A 23152-nucleotide genomic window follows, 5' to 3' on the forward strand; every position below is an offset into this window, starting at 1 on the left:
AGGGAGGAGGAATGGATTGGGAACAACGTGCTCAGCAATGTCCCATTTGCCTCATCCGTGAAAAGCTCTCTAGCAGGCAGCCAAAAGCTGACTCCAGGGACCAGGAGAGAGAAGGGCTGCAGCTCTGGGAGTTATTTGTACAATCAGACACTGAGAACGAATTGAGCGCCTAGGCTACCTTGTCAGAGAATTACCACCATGAAACTTCTTTAAGCACGCAGATTCCTGGGCTCCACCCCAGCCACACTGGATCAAACCTCTGGGACTGGGTTCCAGGAATCTGCATGGATAACACGTTCCACAGGTGACTTTGATGCACCTTGAGGTTGGAGAGTTTGACTCTAGAGAATGGGAGGCGCAGAAGAGAGGAGGGACTAAGGCGGTGACTTCTAGTGACCAGGTGACAGGAGGCGAGGGAGGGGCCTGAAGCCAACGCCAGCCCAGCGAAGACCTTTGGTCTCACTTGGCGTCGGGCCGCGCCCCGCCCCGCCCCCGCCCCGCCCCAGCCACGCCTCTGCGCCTTTCGATTGGCCGCTCTTGGCCCCCGTCTCCGGGCCTCAGCCAATGAGGCCGGCGAGCGCCGGAAGACGGAAGCACGGCGGCAGCGGTGGTGGCATCTTCTGGATAGTTGCCACCTGTCGCCATGCGAGGCCTTGGGCCAGGTCTGGCGGTGCGGCGACTCCTCCCGCTGCGGCTTCCCCGGCAGCCGCAGCGGCCGCCTGGACCCCGGCTGTCGAGCGGGCCGGCGGCGGCGGGCACCCTGGAGCGGGCCATGGACGAGCTGCTACGGCGCGCCGTACCCTCAGTGCCGGCCTACGAGCTTCGGGAGAAGACGCCGGCGCCAGCCGAGGGCCAGTGCGCGGACTTCGTGAGCTTCTACGGCGGCCTGGCCGAGGTGGCCGAGCGCGCCGAGCTGCTGGGCCGTCTGGCGCAGGGCTTCGGCGTGGACCACGGCCAGGTGGCCGAACAGAGCGCCAGTGTGCTCCAGCTGCGCCAGCAGCCGCGGGAGGTAGCCGTTCTACTGCAGGCCGAGGACCGGCTGCGCTACGCCCTAGTTCCGCGCTACCGCGGCCTCTTCCACCACATCAGCAAGCTGGACGGCGGCGTGCGCTTCCTGGTGCAGCTGCGGGCCGACCTGCTCGAGGCGCAGGCCCTCAAGCTGGTGGAGGGGCCGCACGTCCGGGTAAGGCCCCGCCCGGGCCGCCCTGAACCCTTGGGAGCAGGGAAAGCCCGGGTCTCGCCCACGCTTTGCGCCCAAGTCCGCGGGCCCTTGGCAGTCTCTATATAGCCCTCACTGCCCCTCAAGCCCCAAACACTCCGCCTTCCCTGCCTGAAGCCGTTCACACATCACCATGAGTTACAGAGCCCCAAACCCTGTCCCCATCCTTACAGGATTTTCTGAATCCTTACCTCGGTCTAGTCGTGTCTTGCTCTAGTCCGTACTATGTAGTGCTTATTAGATAAGGCAATTGCCTACCTTTAAGATAACTGTCATGCCCCATTCGTGATTAGTATACTTCACAAAGACTTACTATTTTAGGTGAGAGGTTTCGCCTATGTGGTGTACTTGAACGAGTATCAAGCTCAGCATCAGGCAGCCTTTCTAAGAAACCTGGGTTGTGTCCGCAAAAGTTGATTGTGCACCCACTAGCTGTAAGCCATTGTCATAAGAGATCCCGTCAAACGTACAGAAATGACTAGAACTTGAGTTCTCCACTGTCTTAGATTCTGGGTGCCTTCTGGAACTTGACTCTTATTGCATAGGAATCTGGAGAATTAGGTAGAATGTCACCTGTCTCAGAATGAAATCATCCACCTGTCCACCCATCCTTCGACATGCAACCATCCAGCGTTTATCTTGTATGGGGCATGCCCTAGGCTCCAGGTCACTTGGTCCACGGGCTTCTGATCTCGAATGGGAAGAGTTAAGTAGAGGCATGGTAGTTGGTAAGCACTTTTCATACATTTGCTCATTTCCTCCTCAGCAAGTCATAGGAACTGTGCTATAGATGAGGTGATTAAAGCTTGTTGAGGTTAAGTGCAATGCCCAGAGTGGAGAGCTGGTAAGAGAGCCCCAACTCAAGCCAGGCTCAATGATTCCACAGTGAAGTACTTCATCACTACACAGTGACTCTTGAAGTTGACCATTTAACTAGATCTAAAATGGATTTGTTCTCTTAGAATTTGCTCTTTTCTCTAAAGTGGAGGGCAGACAAAGCGATCCAGTTAATGGGTGGCTTTGTTTTATTGAGTTTCACTGAATCAGGAGTTCAGTATTCTCTAGTCGTGGCTGTATTTACTTTCTGTGCAAGCTTCTGTCTTACCAGCAATCTCAGTGCCGATCTTTCTCTAAAGCCACAGGTCAGTCTTTACTCCCTTTTGAAAAATCATCAAGCCTCACAGGCCAGAAGGATTGCATTTAGTGTCTTTCCTTTGTCATTTATGAGGCACACCAAACCATCCTGGACAACATTCCCATCTTTAGTCTCCATTACTTGCTCCTCTCCATAGACTCACCTCCAGCCAAGCTGGCTCTTGGATGGAAAGTCCCAGAACCCACATCCCTGTGTGATTTCCACTTGGAAGGCCTGGTAGAATAAGAGCTGCACCCACCCTTAGCTCATGCACTCAGCTTTTCCAGTCACTCCAGCTCAAAGTTGTCTCACTCAGGTTTGAGCTTCATGGCATACATTTTTATCTGCACCCCTCACTTAGATTTTTATACATCAACCACAGAATTTAGGGTTTACAATGTATATTCCCCTTACCCCCAAGTAAATGAACAGCTCCTTGAAAACTGGGAACCCTGTCTTAAATTTCTTGCATAGCGAAGTGATGAATGACACATTAAGATAGACTCCTGGGTGCCCCGCTATAAGGCAAAGGCAGCGCACTAATCATTCCCATTTGTCTTGATGTCAGATTGCTCCACTCAGAGTTCTGAGCCTGGAAGGAAGCCCAGAGGGTCTGGGAGGTTTCTGCACAGCCAAGAGAGACATCGAATCAGACATTCAGACTGCCCGTAGCAGATTTCAGTGAGTGTTGGCCCTGGGTGATTTCTAATGCCTCAACCAGGTCTAAATCCTCTGGTTCTCTGACACATTACTGACTGTGTCCCCTCACTGTTGCCCACACGAGAAAATATGAGGTTCCCGGGCAGTGGAAAGGAATATCGTGGCAGCTGAAAGCTGTGACATTGAGGTTGGAAGAGCGGAGCTGGCCCTGGGGAAATCCAGAGCTGCCAGCAAGCCAGGCCCTCAGATGTTCAGGGTTCCCTTGTTCTTTTAACCAACTGTTCGCACGCATGAGGGGAAAAAGGTGGTATATCTACGGGCAAAAGGCCACATGGAACAAAGATATTTTTTTCAGAAAGGATAAATAACCGTAGCCTGGCCTTTGCCTCTGCACATGGTCTGGACACAGTAGGTCCAAAAGCCTTTTTTAGTGTCTATCATGCCTCTTCCGTTTTCTCTCCCTAGAAATTTTTTCCTTATATTTAGTGTGTCTGTTAGTGGTTGGTGATTCCCTTCTCTGTTGGTCTGCATAGTTGCATCCCTTTTTTAAAGCTCCCCATCATTGGAATCACTCAGAGAATAGTTCTCTTATATCCATAGATGTTGTCACTGGGGTCTGATCCTCTACTCTATCACCAGAGTCGTGTAGTTTCCCATCTTGATTCTTTTCTACCTCATTCTGGATTTTGCATCCAAGTTACAGAGGTGACACAGCCAGAACTTTTTGCTTTTAGGAATTCAGTGTTAGAAACCACCAGTTTGGCATGTGAAGCTTTAGGGCAGGAGTCGCAGACTCCCGGGGGCCTGTGTTGCCCCGTGATGCTGGGGGAGTGGGGAACTCCTCTGCAGTTGTCCCAGATGTCAGCACCCCTTACTGTGTGCACACAGCAGGTGCCCTGTCACAGACATGCTACTTGCCTGGGCCCCACTGATCTTAGGACTCGCTAGGTACATTCAGGTGCATACGCCCTGGTTTACATGAGCTGCTGTGGGCTTGGTCCTGAGCATTCACCTCGGAATGGATTCGGTCCACCATGTGTGTGGCAGGGGTTCTTGTTTACTGGAGCTGGTAGGGTGCAAAGGCACTTTAGAATAACCAGCACCGTGCGGCCCAACGTGCTGATTCAGCCTTAGAGCAGACAGTGAGTAGAGTGGAAGAGGCACTGGATGAGACAGGAGGCAGGTTCCCAGTCCTGTCTTTGCCATCCCGTTTAGAGACATGACTTTAGGTGACCTTAGCCAAGTCACTCTCCCTGGGCCAATTGGCCCTGCACGGAGGTGGGAAAGTGAGCTGGCAGTTGATTTGCTCCAGGTCAGCCTGCTTCTCTCCTAAGAAATGCCCGGAGGGATGTGGGGGAGCTTTGCTAAAAATTCATTTTACAAACGAGGGCAGGTTTGTCAAGACCTTGGCTCTGACCAAGGGTTGTGATTATCGGAACTGTGGGGAGAGTCTGGAAGGCTGACACCTCCATTTCAAGTGTAGCCCAGCGTGAAGACCAAAGGCAGGAGGCTAGGTGGGTGTCTGTCTCTCTTCCGGGGCGTTTTGAGTCAGACAGGTTTCCTTTCGCTCCCATGGGCGTCTTAGTCCTTTTTGAAAAGAGGTTCAGAGTCAGTTTCAAGTCTCTCCTGGGAACATACCAGTGCCACCTTGAAGAAAGTTTCTACAGCCTGGCAAAGGTCAAGTATCCGTGTTGTTTTTTGAGACAGCAGATCCAATACACAGATGCTTCCTGAACAAAATGCCCTGAGAATTTGTAGGAGTGTGCCCAGCTCTGCTTATGGGGTTGTCGGGGGAGGGTATGTGGTTTGTGCGTATTGGTTTATAGGCTTTCTCTTTTCTCCAGAGACATTCCCAAAGGCCCACTTGGGTTACAGAGTTCGGTTTCTTAGATAAAATTCCTGATGGAACTGAGCTGACCCCCATTACAGCAGGTCTGAGCACTGTTGAGGAGTCGTGGGCACAAGAGGGAAGTCGGCATTTAGAAAATGGAGGGTTTCTTGATGGGCAATTTAAGCACAGAAATTCCGGTGAAAGACAGGTGCGCAAGCCTTCAAGGAACTTAGATAGAACATAAGAGAAGGGACTGAATACGTGTCAGACACGGTCAGCATCCCCGCTGTTGCGTGCCCAGCCCTGGTGGACACTGTCGCACAACTTTTTTTGGTGGCTTGTCCTGCTTTTAAGTTAGTATAGGGGTCCTTCTTGGTTCTACTGAAGTCTGTGCTTAGCCAGACTTAAAAAGGCCTTATCTGTAGGTAGGAAAGTGTGCCCCAGCCACCTGGGGGTAGCAGCTTGCAGGAGTTGGAACTGCACCTAAAATGTAACCTCGGCACCATGGCCCTTTCTGATAGCTTTCTTCATCCTTCCCTGGGGCTTCTGAGCGACGAAAAGTAATTCTTCACATGCCAAAACTGGGAAGATCTTGATAGCCAAAAACTCCCGAGGGGAGTGTGGGAGACAGCCTTCTGCCTGCTGAGAGAGCGTTGGCTGGCCTCCTCAGCAGAATCGGCAGTATGGGAAAAACAGACCTAACACAACTTTGACATCGCCGCAGTATTCCCAGCAGTTGTATTGCGGAGTCTTGGGCGGTTGGTAAATGATTGCAGGATTAATGGGCAGAAAGCGTAAGTGATTTCTTTCCCTCCTGTTCTCTGTGATCCAGTAACCTTGCCACATGGGGTGGCTAATTCCGCCTGAACAGCTGTGGAGACTTGCAACCTTTAACCCAGATTCCCAGTTCTTGTGACCAGTGTCACATTTTATAGCTGTCAATAGCCCAAAATAGAATGAAGAGACTTTTAGACAGGGAGCTTTCTTCAGCCAAACCATTTCTTTAATAATTAATGCTGAATTAATACTGAAACTAGATAGTTCCAGCTTTTCTATAATGAATGTAATGGAGATGCCAGTACACCTTACGTGGAGCTGGACTCATCTATTTCTAACCATTCAGTGCAGATGTTCCTAAACCCGGGGTCCATGAACCCCTCGGGATAACCCAAAGATGTATCTCAAAGGCTCTATGAACCCCAGGCAGTTGTATGCAAAAGCTAATCAATGTGTTTAGCACCTACCCAAGAGGAGCTGCAGACCCCAGGAAGATTAAGAACCGTTGTAGTCAAATGAAGTAAATAGTTTTGTAAGGGGCCATTCTGTATTCCCTAGCAAATGATGTCTCGTATCCTCCCTTCCTGCTACTTCCTAATTCTCCAGTTTTTCCTCTCTTTTTTCTTTTTATTCTTTTTAAGATTTTATTTATTTTTAGGGAGAGGGGAAGGGAGAGAGAGAGGGAGAGAAACAACAATGTGTGGTTGCCTCTCGTGCGCCCCCTACTGGGTACCTGGCCTGCAACCCAGGCATGTGCCTTGACTGGGAATCGAACTGGTGACCCCCTTTGGTTCACAGGCCGGCACTCAATCCACTGAGCCACACCAGCCAGGGCTCTTCTCTTTTTTGTTTGCTATCAATCTGTTAGCCATCTTCCATATGGAAGGTCCCACTGAATGCTTTGGGAACTAGAGAAATAAAGTAGAAATGACCTCTGCCCTTTGAGAGCTTAGAGCCGAGTAAAGGAGACTAGATTACGGAATCCATCGAGAGTTCAAAGATATCGCAAAGGTAATTCTGTCCAACCACTATCGGATACTTAAATCCCTTTTAAAACAGCTTCACCGAGTTCTTGTTGACCCTGTGCCCGGTCACTTCCCGTGGGGTGGTTCCCACTCTCCCAGGATGACATCTAGCTATTCAGAAGCTCTTTCAGTTCAGTCCGAGTCTGACTCTGTGTGTCCCCCGGTTAGTCCTAGAGTTTCCCCCGCTCCTCACCACTCTGGCAATGAAAGGGTTACTGCTGTTAAATGTTCGGCGTGGTCACAGCAGGACAAACCAAGCGTTCTGCTCCTGTCCTTTCCTCAAGCACTTTCAAGCTCTTCTTGCTCAAAAGGTTTCAGTGCAAATGTATCTTTGATGGTAAAGTTGACTCAAACAATTTTCAGAAATAGGCTAGATATAAGTAAATGAAGTGAAATTAGAATAATTTTATCAAATCTGAGCACACTGATTGCCAGATACAATATTCTTTTGTGTCCCATTAAAGGAGAAAAAAAGCTACCAAGTAAATTGTGACCTGCCATCATTTGAAAGATGCATCTGACTTCAGAGATGTTAAAATGCAAAAATGGGGACCTTAGAGCAGATGAAGTACAGTACCTGGTCCCAGTACTTGCTTCTCCTGGGAAACCAGGAGTGACGTTCTGGCACATCCAAAACTGTTCTGCGGGGTGAGGGCTTGAGCTCTGTGCTGTCTGTGCCGGTGCTTCCCGTGCACCGTTCATCCTCGTGTTAACTTCAGGTGTTCAGCTGCGTTCGCTGCGGTGAATGAATTGGACCATATGATTTGATGTGGGAGACTTAATTCAAGTGGACTGCTCCCACTCAGGTATCTTACAGATTGAAGTAGTAAAGTCTGAATGGAGCACTGAATTCAGTGGGACTTGACTGAGATACAAGCTCAGTAGCGATATTTCACAGAAGGCCATTTAGAGAAGCATCTTGCACAGCCTCCTTTGATCTCACCTCTTGGTGCTTTAACTCACTGCTCTGAGGTTGCAGAGATGGGCTTGGAAAGCTGACGCTTTCTCCTCTCCCTTCCAGGAAATGAATGGAGTGCTGAAAGGCATGCTCACAGAATGGTTTTCCTCAGGGTTCCTAAACCTGGAGCGGGTGACCTGGCATTCACCGTGTGAAGTGCTGCAGAAAGTCAGTGAGTAAGTATTCAGGTTTTCACATTAGCTGAAAGCCAGTCTCCCTTTACATGTCCATTCTGTTCCAAGCCTACACAGCACTCACAAACATTGTGGCTGTCCAAGCAGGTGATGTCGAGATCATGGGGGGGCGGGGAGGTCACAGACAGAACCTGGTCATTCTACTGGCACACCTGTATACACAGGGTGTCACTTACGTCCTCATATTTAAAGCTCACGGCCCCCCTTTTCCCAGGACCCTGTTACCGGAGCTGTATGAATTCACTGGGCCAAGTGTTTGCAGTTGTCATCCAAACAGCACCTACCTCGTCTAGGTGTAGATATTTCCCCCTTGGATATAATCTCTAAATTACCAGTATCGTGCACAATTCCAGCATGTCCCACACACAAGAAAATGCAGGCTAGCACGGCGCAGTTGTTCTCACAAGTAGGGGGAGCTCTTCCACCTCAGGATCTTCACATTCCACGTTGTCTTACACTGCCTAAGGCTGGGGAGTGTGCCGGTATTGGCAGTGTAACCGCTGGAGGGGCTGACGGTGCCTGCTGCCGCTGCATGTGCCGGAAGGAAAATAGTGGGTGGCCGAGGTCGCCAGCCACACGGAACCAAGAGATGGGTGTCTGCCACATTGACTACAAGCTGCGGAGACTTAAAGGAAATAAAAGACATAGAATGTTCAACCACTAAGCATCTGGCTAGGCTTCTGCGTTACGGCCTGCTGCGTAACTGCTTCCCCAGGGCCTCGCAAACTAGTCTTAAGACCAGGTATTAAAAATCAGAGCACAATTTTGTGTGTAAAATGGTCATCAATTGTAGTTCCTTTCAGGCAGTAGTTTCACATTTAAATGATTTTCTTTAAATTTTCCTGAGGAGGCAATTGAAGCTGCATTTAAGGGATTTATTTGACTTGAGTGAATAATATGAATCAGAATCAGCGATGGTTATTTAACGTGTAAATTGAACATTTGTCTTACCTCTTCATAATCTTCTGGTCAGGTCGGAGGCTGTGCACCCTGTAAAAAATTGGATGGATATGAAACGGCGGGTCGGCCCGTACAGAAGGTGTTACTTCTTTTCTCACTGTGCGAGCCCCGGGGAGCCCCTGGTGGTCCTGCACGTGGCGCTGACCAGTGACGTCTCCAGCAACATCCAGGTACCTGCGGGCGCCCGCAGAGCCCCTCACGGTTTTTAAAACTTGGTTTTATGCCCCCTTTTCAAAAGCTTCAGGCTTTTGTGGGTGTTTGAACAGGCGATGTAAAATCTCTAATGTTACAGCTACACAGTGTAGAGGTGTGGTACACAGACAGTTCTGAAATGAGGAGAGCATTCACCTGGGTCTACTGGCTTCTAGTCTGTCACAGACTAGTCTGTCACAGAATGCTTTTGTGAGGCAGAAGAATTTTGAGGGCCCAAGAGAAGGAAGGGCGCATGGTTCAACTTTGCCGCATTTGCTAAGTGCCTGTGGGCAGTTTTAAATGACACGTGACTGGGAAGCAGACTCGGTGCCCTGGCCTCATACAGGCGCAGAGCTCTGCCCGATGAGTGGAAGCGATGGGAGCCAGGCTGACGGGCCTGCCTGTGGCGCACTCGGCTGCTCCCTGAGGAGGTGGCGAGAAGGTCTGAAACGCTCCTGCAGGCTCACGGGAGGCAGAAGAACCAGCACAGGGACTGGGAGTGGGAGAGCAGATCGCAGTGAAGGTTAAGACAGGTGAGGGGACATGGGGACACCTGGGTCACAGTGGGTTTGCTTAAACCAGGAGGCCGAGGTGGACAAGGACGTTGGCCTGGGAATGGCCTGTGTGGCAGCTAGAGAGAGGACAGCCCGTCACAGGATGGGCCCTCTGGGCAGCATGCCTGGTATCAGAAGGGAGAGAAAGCAAGTGGGCAAACCTTCATCACCAGGGAGAAATCCCTTACGATTTTGTGTCCGAAAGAGTCGGCACACTGCCGCACTAGAATGTATTACAGCCTTTCTGAGGACGGTTTGCTGATATCTATTAAACTGTCAAACGTGCATTCCTTTGGCCTAAAAATGCCACTCTCAGGAATTCATCCTAGAGAGATGCTCGGACCCGAGCGTTCAGGTGGCTGCAGCACTGTCTGTAGTTTTGAAGGCTAGAAGGGAGAGCCTGGGCGTCCACAGCAGGGCGTGTGTTAAGGAAGGGACGGTGTGCACATCCGATGCATCCACACGGGCACTGGGTTTCCACGAGTGTACTTAAGGGTTGGTTTGGTTGTATGTTTTTGACATGGAAAGCCAGCCTGGACAAACTAGTGCGTGAAAAATCAGGTTACAGGATGGCATGTTCAGTATGATCTTGTTGATAATATTAGTAATATCGATTGAGCATTTGCCCTGTGTCCATTAGCCTGTGAAGCACATTCCACGTATTACTGCTCGTAGTAATAGCCAATGAGACGGACCAAAAAGGTGTTCGTCAGACGGTTAACAGCAGGACTTGGGGTTAGGTTTTGGTCATTTCTTCTTCCTGCAGTTGTTTTTGCCTCTTGCACATTATGCATATCTCATTTGTATAACCAAAGAAAGGTTCATTTTTATTTTTGAAAACTTTAAAAAAAAAGATTTGCTGGAAATTTTTTAACAGGGAACCCACAAGGTAACCTGCAGACCTCTTGAAAAACAAAGGCAGTAGTTCACCAAGATGAAGGCAGCAATGAGGGCAGCTGAGCTCTGCCCTCTGAGGCACAGAGTTCTTCCGCTGGAGCCAGTGTGAGGGAGGGGCCCAGCCTAGCAAGTGCAGCTCGCCCGAGATGGTGTCTGTCTCACCGTCTGGCCCACTACCTTACGGCAGCAGTTCTTAACTTTTCAGGAGTCACAGAAAAGACCCTTTGAGCATCTGAAGAGGGTGAAAGCTGAGGACCCAGGCGATGTGTGCAGAGCCGCACGTTCCGTCCACAGTTTCAGAAAGTGTGTGAACTCCGGGCCTCATCGTGGGCTCTAGGCCAACCACCACAACCTCCAGAGTCCCATGTAGCTGGTGGAAGTTAGAGTAGTGTAAATGTGCCCTTCAGAAGCAAGCTGGCGTGCCCACATCAAAGCAAACTGAAAGGTAACCACCTGCTACTCCACTGTGGTCAAGTGACCTGCAGAGTATGAAGGTTCAAAAAACACTGCAGTCAAAACTCAGCGCTAATAAAATCAGACTTGACTGAGGGACTTCTGGTGCAAGTCCTATCTTAGGTTGCTTTGTGGATGTGTATTTTCACTGAGGAAAAACAGGAATGTGTCACAAAATCAAAAACGTACACACAAAGGTCAGGAAAAGGTAAATTTCCTCAAAGAAAAAATTATATAGGATTCACAGGTCTCTTCAGAAGTCTAAGAGTAGAGTTCAGAGAAGAGGAGTGAAAATAACCAAAGGGGGGCAGACAGGTCTTTGCAGAGAGCGGAGCCCTGTGGCCCAGACAAGGGTGGGGGCCTTCGCTCTGAGGGTTGAACGGAGAGAATTAATCAAGTTGCAGTTTGCACAAAGGCCTGAAGAAGACAAAAAGGACATGAATTGCCACTCACCAAAGTTTGCAGACTTTCAAAGAGGTGGAAATGACACAGCCTCGAGCAAACCGCCGGGGGGGGGGGGGGGGGGGGGGGGGGGAGCTGTGGAGATTTCCGAGCAGACCAGGCAGTGTTTGGTCCTTGAGCAGAGGGGACGAGGAGGTCTTTCAGCTCCCACCCCAGGAGGATTTTCTTGTGGCCTGAAGTGAAAGGGTGAGGTGCAGGGACGAGAACATCCAACCCCCTCACCGCCAGTGTTCATGTTTTGCAGGCAATAGTGAAGGATTGTCCTCCCTCGGAAACAGAGGAGAAGAACAAAATTGCCGCCGCCATCTTTTATTCCATCAGCCTGACCCAGCAAGGCCTGCAGGGGGTGGAGCTGGGGACCTTCCTCATAAAGCGGGTGGTGAAGGAGCTGCAGGTGAGTGAGGCACCACCGTGGGACCATTGGGTCAGAGCCCCCCGCTTACCCTGCTGCTGCAGTGCGGTCGGTTCCAGGTCAGGACTGGCGATATCACGGGGTGATGGTTTGAGCTGGGAGGAAGAAGGGTGGGAGAGAACACAGACACAGCTTTCTTCTCCTCATTGCCCTGGGAAGGACACTTTAACCATTCTGCGGCAGCAACGCTGAGGTTCGCTCTGGGTCTAGACTCTTTGAAACCATCTCATAAGGGGCTAGGGTAAACTGTAATAAGCAGAATCTAATTATTAGGTAAAATAATTAGATTGTTAATAATTGGCTCTGAGACTGGTGTTCTCTGCTTTGGGTTGTTTCAACACAGCTGCAGCCAAAGTTCTTCCTTAGAGTGGCAGAGTGGAATTAAAACATTTATGTGCTTTGTATTAAATTCATAATCAATTTCAGCCTAAGAACTCTAGATTCAATTGGCTATCAGCTTCATTAGAATCACTCTCTGCCCCTTTTCCCCAGAGGTGGTAAGAAGCCACATCTAATTAATACCAGTTCCTTCTTATTTCCTCCTCCTTTGCTGAAGGCCCAGATGAACTGAGCAGAGAGAGGGTGACTGTGTGACAGGTGATCACAGGGGAGCGGACCTGGGGTTCTGGGTCACTCGCCTGCAGGCTCTGTTTCTCAGTCAGAGTGGCCCCCGGGCCCGGCAGCCACCCAGACAGCTGGGCTGCGAGCCGGGCGGTCATCAGAGAGAACTCGAAGGGCGCGCGGTCCTCTCCTGCACAGAAGCGCCCGTGGGGTTTTGTAAAGCCAACGCTAACGGCCACGCCCAATGTCCGATGCAAAGAACATATTAGGAAAACAATGGTATAGTTTCATCTTTAGATATTATTCTGTTAAAGTTGTTTCTGAATTTTAGTGATAATGGGGAAATGGTCATGATGCAAGCTCCTGAAGCAGGATACGAAATAAATGTCTCGCCCATGTAAAAACTGCCTAGAGAAGACCAGGAGTTATACTTTAGTGAACTATTCAGAGCAGTTAGAGTAGAGGAGTGTTATGGTTTTCTTTGCTTCTGTCATAAATCTTTAAAAATTGTTTCTATAGCGAGCATATGCATTACATTTATAAACCACAACCCTGGGTTTTTTAAATGATCATTGAGAGCTCTATAATTTGAATAATGATTGAGCTGATGTAGAGAAAGACCCATTGCCTCCCCTTCTATCCCATCCTCTGCACCCACTGCTTTATAGCTGGGCAGTCAGTTATTCATTCAACAAACAGCCACTGGGCACTTGTGTGCCAGGCACCAAACCAGACTGTGTGGCCGCAAGGATGTCCACAGGAGGGGAATGTGTGCCAGAAAGGCAGGATCTGTATCAGGAGACGGCAGGCCCAGTCCCACCGCGCAGCGGCGAGCTCTGGTGCCTCTGATCAGTGGTGCGGATGGAGACCCCACGGGAAGGGCTTGCCTGGCGGCCTCAGGGTGCCTCCAGGGCCTGGCACACATCAAATTCTTAATAGAGGTTCCTTGAAAGAAGAAAAATGAATGCATCTCAAATACCGCTTCGTGAAGCAGCATGCACAGTTTAGTGACACATAGATGATAAATGGAGGTGTTTCTGTGTCCGTGACACACCTGCTAAACTGTCTGTGTGTTCTCGCTGCCTTCCTTTCCCCACCTCAACCGTGCCTTACAGAAAGAGTTTCCTCACCTTGGGACGTTTTCCAGTCTGTCACCTATACCTGGCTTCACCAAGTGGCTCCTGGGGCTCCTGAACTCACAAGCAAAGGATCATGGGAGGAATGAATTATTTACAGATTCTGAGTGTAAAGAAATCTCTGAGATCACAGGGGGTCCTACTAATGAGACCCTCAAGGTCTTTCTCAGCAGCAACGAATGGGTGAAGTCTGAAAAGCTGGTCAGGGCGCTCCAGGCCCCCTTGATGCGGCTCTGTGCCTGGTACCTGTACGGAGAGAAGCACCGGGGCTACGCCCTCAACCCCGTGGCAAACTTCCACCTGCAGAACGGTGCCGTGATGTGGCGCATCAACTGGATGGCCGACCTCAGCCTCAAGGGCATCACCGGCTCATGCGGCCTGATGGTCAACTACCGGTACTACCTGGAGGAGACGGCCACCAACAGCACCGCCTACCTTAGCTCAAAGAGCATCAAAGCCTCCGAGCAGGTGCTCAGCCTGGTGGCCCAGTTCCAGAAGAACAGCAAACTCTGAACCTTTCCCGAAGCAGACTGAGACGTCCCTGGCTCGGAAAAACATAGCTTTCTGGGTGTGTCGGGGTGGGGGGTCAGAAGGAGCACTGAGTCAAGCAGTCACACTGCGTTCTCTGCCGCAGCAGGGCTGCGTGGGCAGGCCGGGCCTCAGAGTTCATTTTGCATGGAAAGGTGCGATACCTGGCTGTAAGGCAGTGGCAGGTAACGTGGACATGGACCAGGTGGGGAGGCAGCGTTCTCTCCAGAAGATTCTGTTGTTGCCCTTGAGCTGGCTGCCTGCCCAGGGTCGGTGCTATGGTGCCTCTGTCTTCAGAAAGCCCAGAGCCTCAGCCGGCTGTCATCCCAGGTGGATCCGGCAGCCTCACAAGGACCCGGGCAGACGGCCCAGGTGCAAATGGATTTTCCTTCAAGCCTAGAACATAATTCAGCTGTGGCAACTCTCACCCAACGTCGCTCTCCAGCCACTGCAAAGGGACAGAGGGCTCTGCTCCATTTTACTGGTCGTGTTTCAGAGATCACAAATGTATGGGAAGGTTCATGACTTTATACACAATTTTCCAAGCAAAATCACTGCACACAAAAAGTTGCTTAGGGCTTCAATTCAGTTATGGACTTCTAAATTTTTAGTGACTCAAGTTCATAATGAACTTAATAGTAAAGAACAAGTGTGTTCTGCGAAGCATTAAATACATGGTTATTTAAGATGGCATGGTGGTTGTCTTTGAGACCCAAGACCGCACAAGCTGGAGCCTGCTCCGAAATGCCAGCTGCGCCTTGGGCCCCCAGCCCACCTGTGCACCCGTTTGGGTGCCCCATGGAGGAGGCCTGGAGTGTGCTGCCTTCTTCAGAGATGAGGGGAGGAATGATGCTGCGGTTAGGGGAAGGAGGGCATAGGTGTGTCTCTGCATGTCTGTTCGCCATGCTTGCACTGGCCCCAGTTCGGCAGACAGGTCGCCTTGCATCCTTTGGTTTTCATCCTCCACACTCGTCTCCTGGTCCTTTTCTGTCATCTCCTGCGTGTGACTTGTGGCCCAGTAACAATCAGCACGGTGGTGGTCACTAGCAGAACTTCTGCTTTTTCTGAATCCTGGTTGAAGCTGTCTCATGCTTCTTCGCAGTGCATTGAGCTAATTCTGAAAGCCCTTGGGCTCTGGAGTTACTCCAGGACCCTGGTCAGCAGCCCCGGCCTCCTGTTGGGCCCCTTTTACAGACAGAATTCCTGCTGGTGGATGAGGGGGCCTGCTAATGATCTTCACTGCATCCAGATAGATGGCAGCTAAGGGTTGTGTAGCTCTGCCCTCTCTTGGTCACCTGAGGGCATTACACTCCTGCAAATGGGCCACTGTCTCCTTGTTCTGTATGTGGCTTAAAAGAGGTTGGGGTATCTCTGTAACATTTTGCAAGCATCAGCTTATTCTGGGCTTTGTTTGAAATTAAGCATTAGATGCACTTAAGACTTAAATGGAGTGAACATCTCTTTCTGATTTTTAATTGGATTCTAAGACATTCATTGGAATATGAAATCCATTCTTATCTTTTCTTAGAAACAAACGCCTCCCAATGGTTTCTGTTCACCACAGAAATTCCTGCATTATCTGCAGTTTAGCGAAATTGATAGAGGTAAACCCAAGTCTCTTTCTCGCCTTTGCTTTTCTTTGTTTTTTTATGAATTACATTTGCATTTCTCAAATACCTAATATTTAATGATCGAGGAAAAAACAAAGAGACAGCATGTATCTCTGCTCTGGGCTGAGTGTTTTCCACTCCGTATTCTGAGGAGTGTTTCTCACTGACGGGTGAGGAGACTGAGGCTCAGAGAAGACTGAGCAGCGGCGAGGGCAGACCGGCACCTGGGCGTGCTTTCCACCACTGGGACCTGCCTCCCAACCAGAGGGCAGCAGAGCTGCAGAGGAGCCCAGAGGGACAGGCTCCAGAGCTGCTGCCCTCACAGAACTGCTGTGTGACCTGAGGCCTATCAGGGAAGTCCCCTTCAAACATAAAAAAGGGAAGTTAAAAAGCCACACTTCCAGTCTCACTTACACTTCTCCCAAGCAAGATAGTGTCCCCAACTCCTCCCCAGGTTAAGTGGGGCTCCCCCCCCCACCCCCTGTGAATGCAGGTCCGAAGCCTCACGTGGTGCCTGCTGCACAGCAGGTGGCTCCTTGGGTAGTGCCTTAGTTGGAGAGACCAGGAACTTGCAAATCCCCCCCGCTGCCTAGGGTCACTGTCGCAGGGGTCAGAGACTCATTCTGATGCTAAAAATGTTTCTGAGTAGGAACTGGATCCGGAACTGCCATCATGGGTGCTGTCCAACCCATCTGCCACTAGATGGCAGTGTTGTCTCTTCCTTTCCTCACCTTGGAGGTTAACCTAAGTTCTAAACCCAGTAACAAAGCGACCTTGGTGTGAAACCTGTTGCCCAGATCCCACACGTCAGGCTCCCTGTTCTCTCACAAGGGCAGGAATCTGAGCCGCCCGCCCAAGTCTGGCTTTCACATAACTTCCCCAACATGATCCTGGGAGCTTCCCTAACCGGCGCCACAAATTCAAAAGGTCCTCAAAAGATTTGAATGAACAAGAATTGGAAAAGGATGAAATGGGATGATCACTTTGTCCAAGAGCCACCAGACTAGCACACATCTCACAGAGGAAATGCTTTGAAGGGTCTGTCTCTGGGCACACAGAGTGAATTTTTCCCCTGGGCTTCTGAGGCAGGTTCTTCAGATACGTTCTCGAGAGCCCAGCGGTAAGTCCAAGGACCAGAAGGAAAGCCACTTGCAGGCAGAACTCAGAACCCAGTGTCCTGGCCTGGGGAGCTGCCCTCGGTGGCCAGGCGGTGGCAGCTTCCCAGTGTGACCTGGGAACTGCTTGGCATGGCGATGTTGGGAGCCTGGCTGGTCTCGTGGGCCTTTCGGAACTCCACCAATACTTCATTAAGCTTTCATATAAGACACGTATTTGTAACTATTTAACTGCAGAGAAACAATCTATTTGTCAGTGTGATGAATCGAAATACCAGCACACTGGCACCACCAACCTGTTGGCTTGCGGTCCAAGCTGATCTCAACTGCAGCCCTCAGAATACCCCAGCTTCTCCCAAAATCGCTGAGTTGAAGCACACTGAGAGACTGCATAAAACTGTGACACTTGGCAGCTTGTTATCAGCGTGACTCAGAGCTCACCCCCTGCACTGTGCAGTCACAGTGTGATCAGCCTGTCGAAGCGAGCACCGGACATCCCAAACCCCTCATTTCCAACCTTTGCTATTTTCAAAACAGCTTTGTTACTGAAAGTTAAGGTTTTTACCCAAGATCTCAGGATCATGCAGACCACATCCAGTGAAGCAGCTGAGAGCTGAACCTCTGGCGAGGAGTGTGATGTCTTAAAAGCAACAATGATCAGGATCCTGGCCTGAGACCTGGCAGGAGGGGCCTTACATACCACAAAACACACAGAAGAGAAGTTGGTTAGCAAGCACGTGGCACCGTGGCCCCTGCAAACTAAACCTCCACTCGAGCACCAACATCAGTCAGGGCCAGAGAAACACTCCACATCTCCTCCTTTCTGTTCTTGACTCGAAGGCCCGGGTGCCCAAACGGGGGAGGTTTGCTGCCGCCATCAGACACCAGGAGACGAACACTGCTTCAGGGCAGAGGTGGGATGTGAATGTCGGAAGAGGTAGGTGAGTGGGAAGTCACATCCATTCAGTCGTCAGGTCCTTCCTTTCCGTGAGAGGCAATCCGAGAGATTCTTATAAGACAAGGCATAGCTTCCCCCGAAGCCAGTACAGTTGATGAACTATGCATGCCTGTGCTTTATTACTCACCCCGACACCCCGGCCCAGCCACAGAACCCCCAGACATGACACCTGCGGACATACAGCAACCGTAGCTTTCACACAGCCGTTGTCCTCAATGTTGTCGTTACAAAGGACTACTTGTTTTTTTATTATATTTTACTGATTATCTTATAGTTGTCCCAATGTTTTCCCCTTTGCCCCCTCCACCTAGCTCCCCCCACTGCCTCAGGCAATCCCCACACCATTGTTCCTGTCCATGGGTCATGTGTATTAGTTCTGTGGCTACTCCATTTCCTATACTGCACTTTACATCCCCAGGGCTCTTCTGTAACTACCTACCTGTACTTCTTAATCCCCTCACCTCTTCACCCATCTCCCCATATCCCCCTCCCATCTGGCAACCATCAGAATGCTCTCTGTATCAATGATTCTGTCTCTATTCTTGTTTTCTTAGTTTGTTTTTTAGATTCAATTGTTGATAGATTTATATTTGTTGCCATTTTATTGTTCATGGTTTTGATTTTCTTCTTTTTCTTAAATAAGTCCCTTTAACATTTCATATAATAATGGTTCGGTGATGATGCACTCCTTTAGTCTTTTCTCCTCTAGGAAGCTCTTTATCTGCCTTTCGATTTTAAATGACATCTTTGCTGGGTAGAGCAATCTTGGCTATAGGTCCCCACTTTTCGTGACTTGCCAATATTTCTTGCCAATCCCTTCTAGCCTGCAAAGTTTCTTTTGAGAAATCAGATGACAATCTTATGGGAACTCCTCTGTAGGTAACTGCTTTTTTCTTCCTGCTTTTAAGATTCTTTATTTATCTTTAACCTTTGGCATTTTCATTATAATGTGTCTTGGAGTGGGTCTCTTTGCATCCATTGTGTTTGGGACTCTCTCTGCTTCATGGGCTTTCCTTCACCAAATTAGAGAAGTTTTCTTTCATTATTTTTTCAAATAGGTTTCCAATTTCTTGCTCTTTCTCTTCTCCATCTGGCACCCCTATGATGTGAATATTGGAACACTTGAAGTTGTCTCAGAGGCTGCTTACACTCTTTGTTTTTTTTGGATTCTTTTCTCTTCTTGTTCTGATTTGTTGTTTTTTGCTTCCTTATGTTCCAAATCAGTTAGTTACCTACTGGGGATTCTCAGCTTCATCCACTCTACTGTTGTTTCCTTGTAAATTGTTCTTTATTTTAATTAGTGTGTCTTTCATTTCTGACTGCATCTTTTTTATGCTGTTGAAGTCCTCACTAAGTTCCTTGAGCATCCTTATAACCAGCGTTCTGAACTCTGCATCTGAGAGACTGCTTATCTCCATTTTGTTTAGTTCTTTTTCTGGAGCTTTGATCTGTTCTTTCATTTGGGTCATGTTTCTTTGTCTCCTCATTTTGGCAGCCTCCCTGTGTTTGTTTCTATGTATTAGGTAGAGCTGCTTTGACTCTGTGTGTTGGTAGCATGGCCTATAGGGTCTGGTGGCACAGCCTCCCCTTCACCCAAGCTGGTTACTCAAGGTGCACCCTTCGTGTGGGCTGAGTACACCTCCTCTTGTAGTTGAGCCTTGGTTGCTGTTGGCAGATCAATGGGAGAGATTTACTCAGGCCAGTCAGCTGCAAGGATTGTCTGTGACCACTGACCACTAACCTCTGCCCTCCGTGGTGGATCAGCTGTGCAGGAGCAGGGTGGTGGTGTTCCAACGTGGTCTTTAGCTGTGCACTGGGTACGCAGGCTCTGGGGTTTCCTGGGTGGTGCAGGCCAAGGTCAGACCCTGCCTGTGTTGCCTGGGGCCACCCTGCCTGAGCTGTAAAGCAACCTGAGATGGCTGCTGCATGTGCTGGGCTTGGAGGTTCCCAGGTGAAACCAAGCTGTAAACTTAGGCTGACGGCTGCTAGTGCTGCACCTGGGGCCACTTAGCAAGAGGTACAGGGGCTGGGGGCTGGCTCGGGACCACTTGTTATGATAGAGGCTCGGACATATTTTATTTCAACCCAGATAGGGATTCTAATCATGGCTTCATTACTTACAAGCTGTGTGGCCATTACTGCATTTACAATAAGTAAATGTATTTATTTTAATTTATAAAATTGATATAAATCAGTGAAATACTTTTTTTTTACTTTAGAATTTTCATACTGGCACTCCCAAGTGAGATTTTTTGTTTATTAAAAGCCTCTGCAGCCCTGGCTGGTGTGGCTCAGTGGAATGAGCACCGGCCTGTGCACCAAAGTGTTGCAGGTTCGATTCCAGTCAGGGCACATGCCTGGGTTATGGGCCAGGTCCCCAGTAGGGGGCGTGCAACAAACAACCACACATTGATGCTTCTCTCCCTTTTTCCTTCCCTTCTCCTCTCTAAAAATAAATAAATAAAATATATATTTTTTAAACTAAATTAAATTTTTTAAAAAGCCTCTGCATCTGCTGGGGGAACAAGTTTGGAAATGTTGGACGAGATGCTTTGCGGGCCCTGAGTGGCAGCAACGACCCTGCCCTCTGGGCAGCCTCCTCCCCATACCCGGTCTGTTCTCACTTCTGCCCTCTGGGCAGCTGCTGGCTCCGGCCTGCTTTTGGAATGCTCCGTGATCTGGTTCTCCATTGCACCTCTGTCCAGACAGCTCCAGTAAATAGAGAATGGAACCTGCCCTGTCACAGGTGTGGAGGGCGCATAGGCCTGGCGTCCTGGGTACGGTCCCATGGGACAGATGAGGAGACTGCACCTGGCAGAGCTCAGACCTTGGCCCCAGACCTCACATCAAGGAGGCGGTGGCGCTGGCTGCCCCTAGTGATGCCTGCCCCCAGGCCGGAGTTCTGAGCACCCAGTTGCAGGGCCTCTCACCAGGCAACCTCCTGCCTTGGGCTCAACTTGGCACGGTGTGCCCACTGTCAAGGTGCCCCCATGGAGGCTGCCAGTGGTCTGGTGGAGCCACTGCGGGCAGGAGCTGGGCCTGGCCAGGCCCCTAGGGCAGAACCTCTCTGAGCCTTCCCCCTGCTGACCCCCAGCCAGACCAGGGCAGGACTTTGTGATGCAACAAACAAGCCAGCCTGGCCTCCAGTCCCACCACCCCCTTTCCTGTTGCCACATCTGAGTAGGGGGTCCCCTGGGGGCCAGCCAGCTCCGCTGTGCCTGCTCCTCTCCATCTAGCACTGGTCACCTCAGCCCCACAGCACCGGCCTGTTTGTTACCAGGTAAGGGGGGCAGGGCCTTCTCCAGGGGAGCCGTGGGGTCTGGTGTGGGGGCCTGATGGGGCAGAGAGGACGAGGGTCTCCAGAGAGGTTGCCCTCTGGCCCTGGAGTGATGATGGTTAAGCATGTGGGCTATGGAGTCAGGGAGCCTGGGTGGGAATCCCAGCACCACACTTGCCATCCTGCCATCTTGGAAAAGTGCTGTGACCCCTGAGCCTCAGTCTCCCCAGTAGTACAATGGGCTAACTCTGGTTCCTCCCTGAAAACACTGCCTGAAGGGCAAAGGGCACCCCTCCCTGGGAGGCCCCAGCACATACCCCATACAGAAGCTGATGAAAACCTGCCATCCGCCATTGTCATCAAGCCCCTTAAGTGACTCCACTCACTCCCATTGCAGCTCGGAGTGGGGGCTTTCAGAGCACTGGGCCCAGCACCACAGCCTGCCTGAGGAGCAGCCCTCCCCAGCGCCCTACCCACTTGCCACCCTGAGGCCAGTGAGAGGGAGGTGCTCCCCTTTGCACTGGGTCAGGCTGACCAAGATAGGCCTTAGGTTTTTTGACTCTACTGGCAGTCTCTAGGGTGTGGCCAGAATCTGACAGATGGTGAACAGTGAAGGAGCCGCCCCCAGCTCCTCTTCACATGCACCCCCACCCCACCTGCAACCTGTGCTTCCCAGTGTGGGCCTCTATCCCTGCAGAGGAATAGCAGACCTGGCAGAGATGACCAAGGCCCCAGCCCGCCTCACTGCAGCCGTGCTGAGCTTCTAGCTCTCAAAGGCTCACACCTGACCTTTGCTCACGCTGTTCCCTAAGCCCAGACTTCTCTGTCCAGCTAACGCCATTCAAGGCTCAGCCCAGACCCCACTTCCCCCATCCTTCAAATGAGGGCAGGGCTACAGTTTGAACCCTGATTTCTCTGGGTCCTCCACAACCCTGGGCTGCTCGCGAGAACCACCTGGAACTCAGCTGCCATGCCCAGACCCAATTAGAGTCCCATCCAGCCTTGTCACCCCAGTCTCCCCCAGGAGAACACACAGTAGGCTGGGCAGTAGCCCTGTCCCTGTAGGGTCACTCCAGCCCCGCTCCCACCCCTCCCAACTTTGGCCACTGCTCCCCCTGAACCCTCGGCCTCTGCTGTCCCACCCCAGGTCCTGGGCTTGGTCAGGAGCCCTTTTCATGCCTTCTCAGCTACCCTGCCAAGATTGGGCTCCTCCAGGTTCTGAGTCGGGCCCTGCCACTCACACACCTTGGGAAGGAAGCTGAGATGCCCTGTCTTGGAATGCATGTGGTGTGCTGAGCAATGTGGGCAAGGTGAATGCTCCGTACATAAATGGTGCCCCCATTTCTCACCCCTGGCCTCGCGGCACCCTCCCATCACCTTCCCAGGGAGCAGCATGATCCCTGGAATGCTCGGGTTCAGCCAGGAGCCGGGCGCCTCCCCCATGATTGGTAGGACAGCACTCCCCTGTGATCTGTTTTCCTGCTTTAAATGGCCTCCAGGGCTAACAGCGAAACTGCTGGGCTTCCAGGCCACAGCCATGGGCAGAAAAGGTCGAGCTGAGCCAGGCTGCCCGTCACACACTGCCCTGTGTGCCCTGGCCCCTTGTGAGTCCTCCTTGGGCAAACTAGAAGCCAGGATCTGGGTGGGAAGGGACACCTTGCTGCAGGGGACCTCAGGAGGAACCTCATCCTCTACCTGTGGATGCACCCCACCTCCCCGACTCCCAGGAGGGGGAGCTGGGTGCACAGCTGGGTGGCAACCATGGCAACCACACTTAAGCCCAGAAACTTGGAAGGAAAGATAACCCTAAACAAGATCACCTTTCAGTCAGGTTTAATCCCCCTGCAGTCCTTCCTGTAGGAGGTCCTGGGGCTGCTGTCACAAATGGCCAAAAACTGGGAGCTTAAAACAGCAAACATTTATTCTCTCTTGGTTCTAGAGGCTGCAGCATCCTAAATCGAGGTGTGGGCAGGGCTGTGCCCCCTCCAGAGGCTCTAGGGGAGGAGCCTCCTTGCCTCTTCCAGCCCCAGGCTTTCTGGCTTGGGACCGCATCTCTCCAGTCTCTGCCTCCTTTGTCTGCAGCCTCCCCTGTGTCTCCAGTCTCCCTCTCTCTTGTAAGGCCCTTAACTCGATTATGTCTGCAAAGACCCTCTTTCCCAATAAGGTCACACTCACAGGTTCCCGAGGTTAGGGCTTCCACATATCTTTTGGGGGTCACCATTTAACCCAGTGCTCCCC

At 50.9% G+C, this 23152-nt stretch overlaps 2 protein-coding genes across 2 annotated transcripts in view; both read left to right on the top strand.

Moving 5' to 3' along the window:
* The first annotated feature begins 591 nt into the window (after positions 1-591).
* MLYCD (malonyl-CoA decarboxylase) lies at positions 592-14647 on the top strand. The gene is made up of 5 exons (XM_024556039.3): positions 592-1183; positions 7669-7781; positions 8773-8929; positions 11562-11711; positions 13406-14647. Exons 1-5 carry the CDS (start codon positions 644-646, stop codon positions 13937-13939), a joined length of 1494 nt encoding a protein of 497 aa, XP_024411807.3. The 5' UTR covers positions 592-643; the 3' UTR covers positions 13940-14647.
* A 2702-nt stretch (positions 14648-17349) lies between these two features.
* OSGIN1 (oxidative stress induced growth inhibitor 1) overlaps positions 17350-23152 on the top strand; it is a 40127-nt gene continuing 34324 nt past the window's right edge. The window contains exon 1 of the mRNA XM_053914769.2: positions 17350-17616. The gene's annotated coding sequence lies outside the window, so the exon portion shown is untranslated. The remainder of the gene's footprint in view (positions 17617-23152) is intronic.

This window comes from Desmodus rotundus, chromosome 12, assembly GCF_022682495.2.
Source record: "Desmodus rotundus isolate HL8 chromosome 12, HLdesRot8A.1, whole genome shotgun sequence".
Classification (NCBI taxonomy): Eukaryota; Metazoa; Chordata; class Mammalia; order Chiroptera; family Phyllostomidae; genus Desmodus; species Desmodus rotundus.

Excerpts from the sequence above, each read along its gene's own strand:
- MLYCD (XM_024556039.3), top strand. The coding sequence starts at position 644 with ATGCGAGGCCTTGGGCCAGGTCTGGCGGTGCGGCGACTCCTCCCGCTG. Across the intron at positions 7,782-8,772 it reads GTGCTGCAGAAAGTCAGTGA|GTCGGAGGCTGTGCACCCTG; the intron begins GTAAGTATTCAG and ends TCTTCTGGTCAG. Across the intron at positions 11,712-13,405 it reads GGGTGGTGAAGGAGCTGCAG|AAAGAGTTTCCTCACCTTGG; the intron begins GTGAGTGAGGCA and ends CGTGCCTTACAG.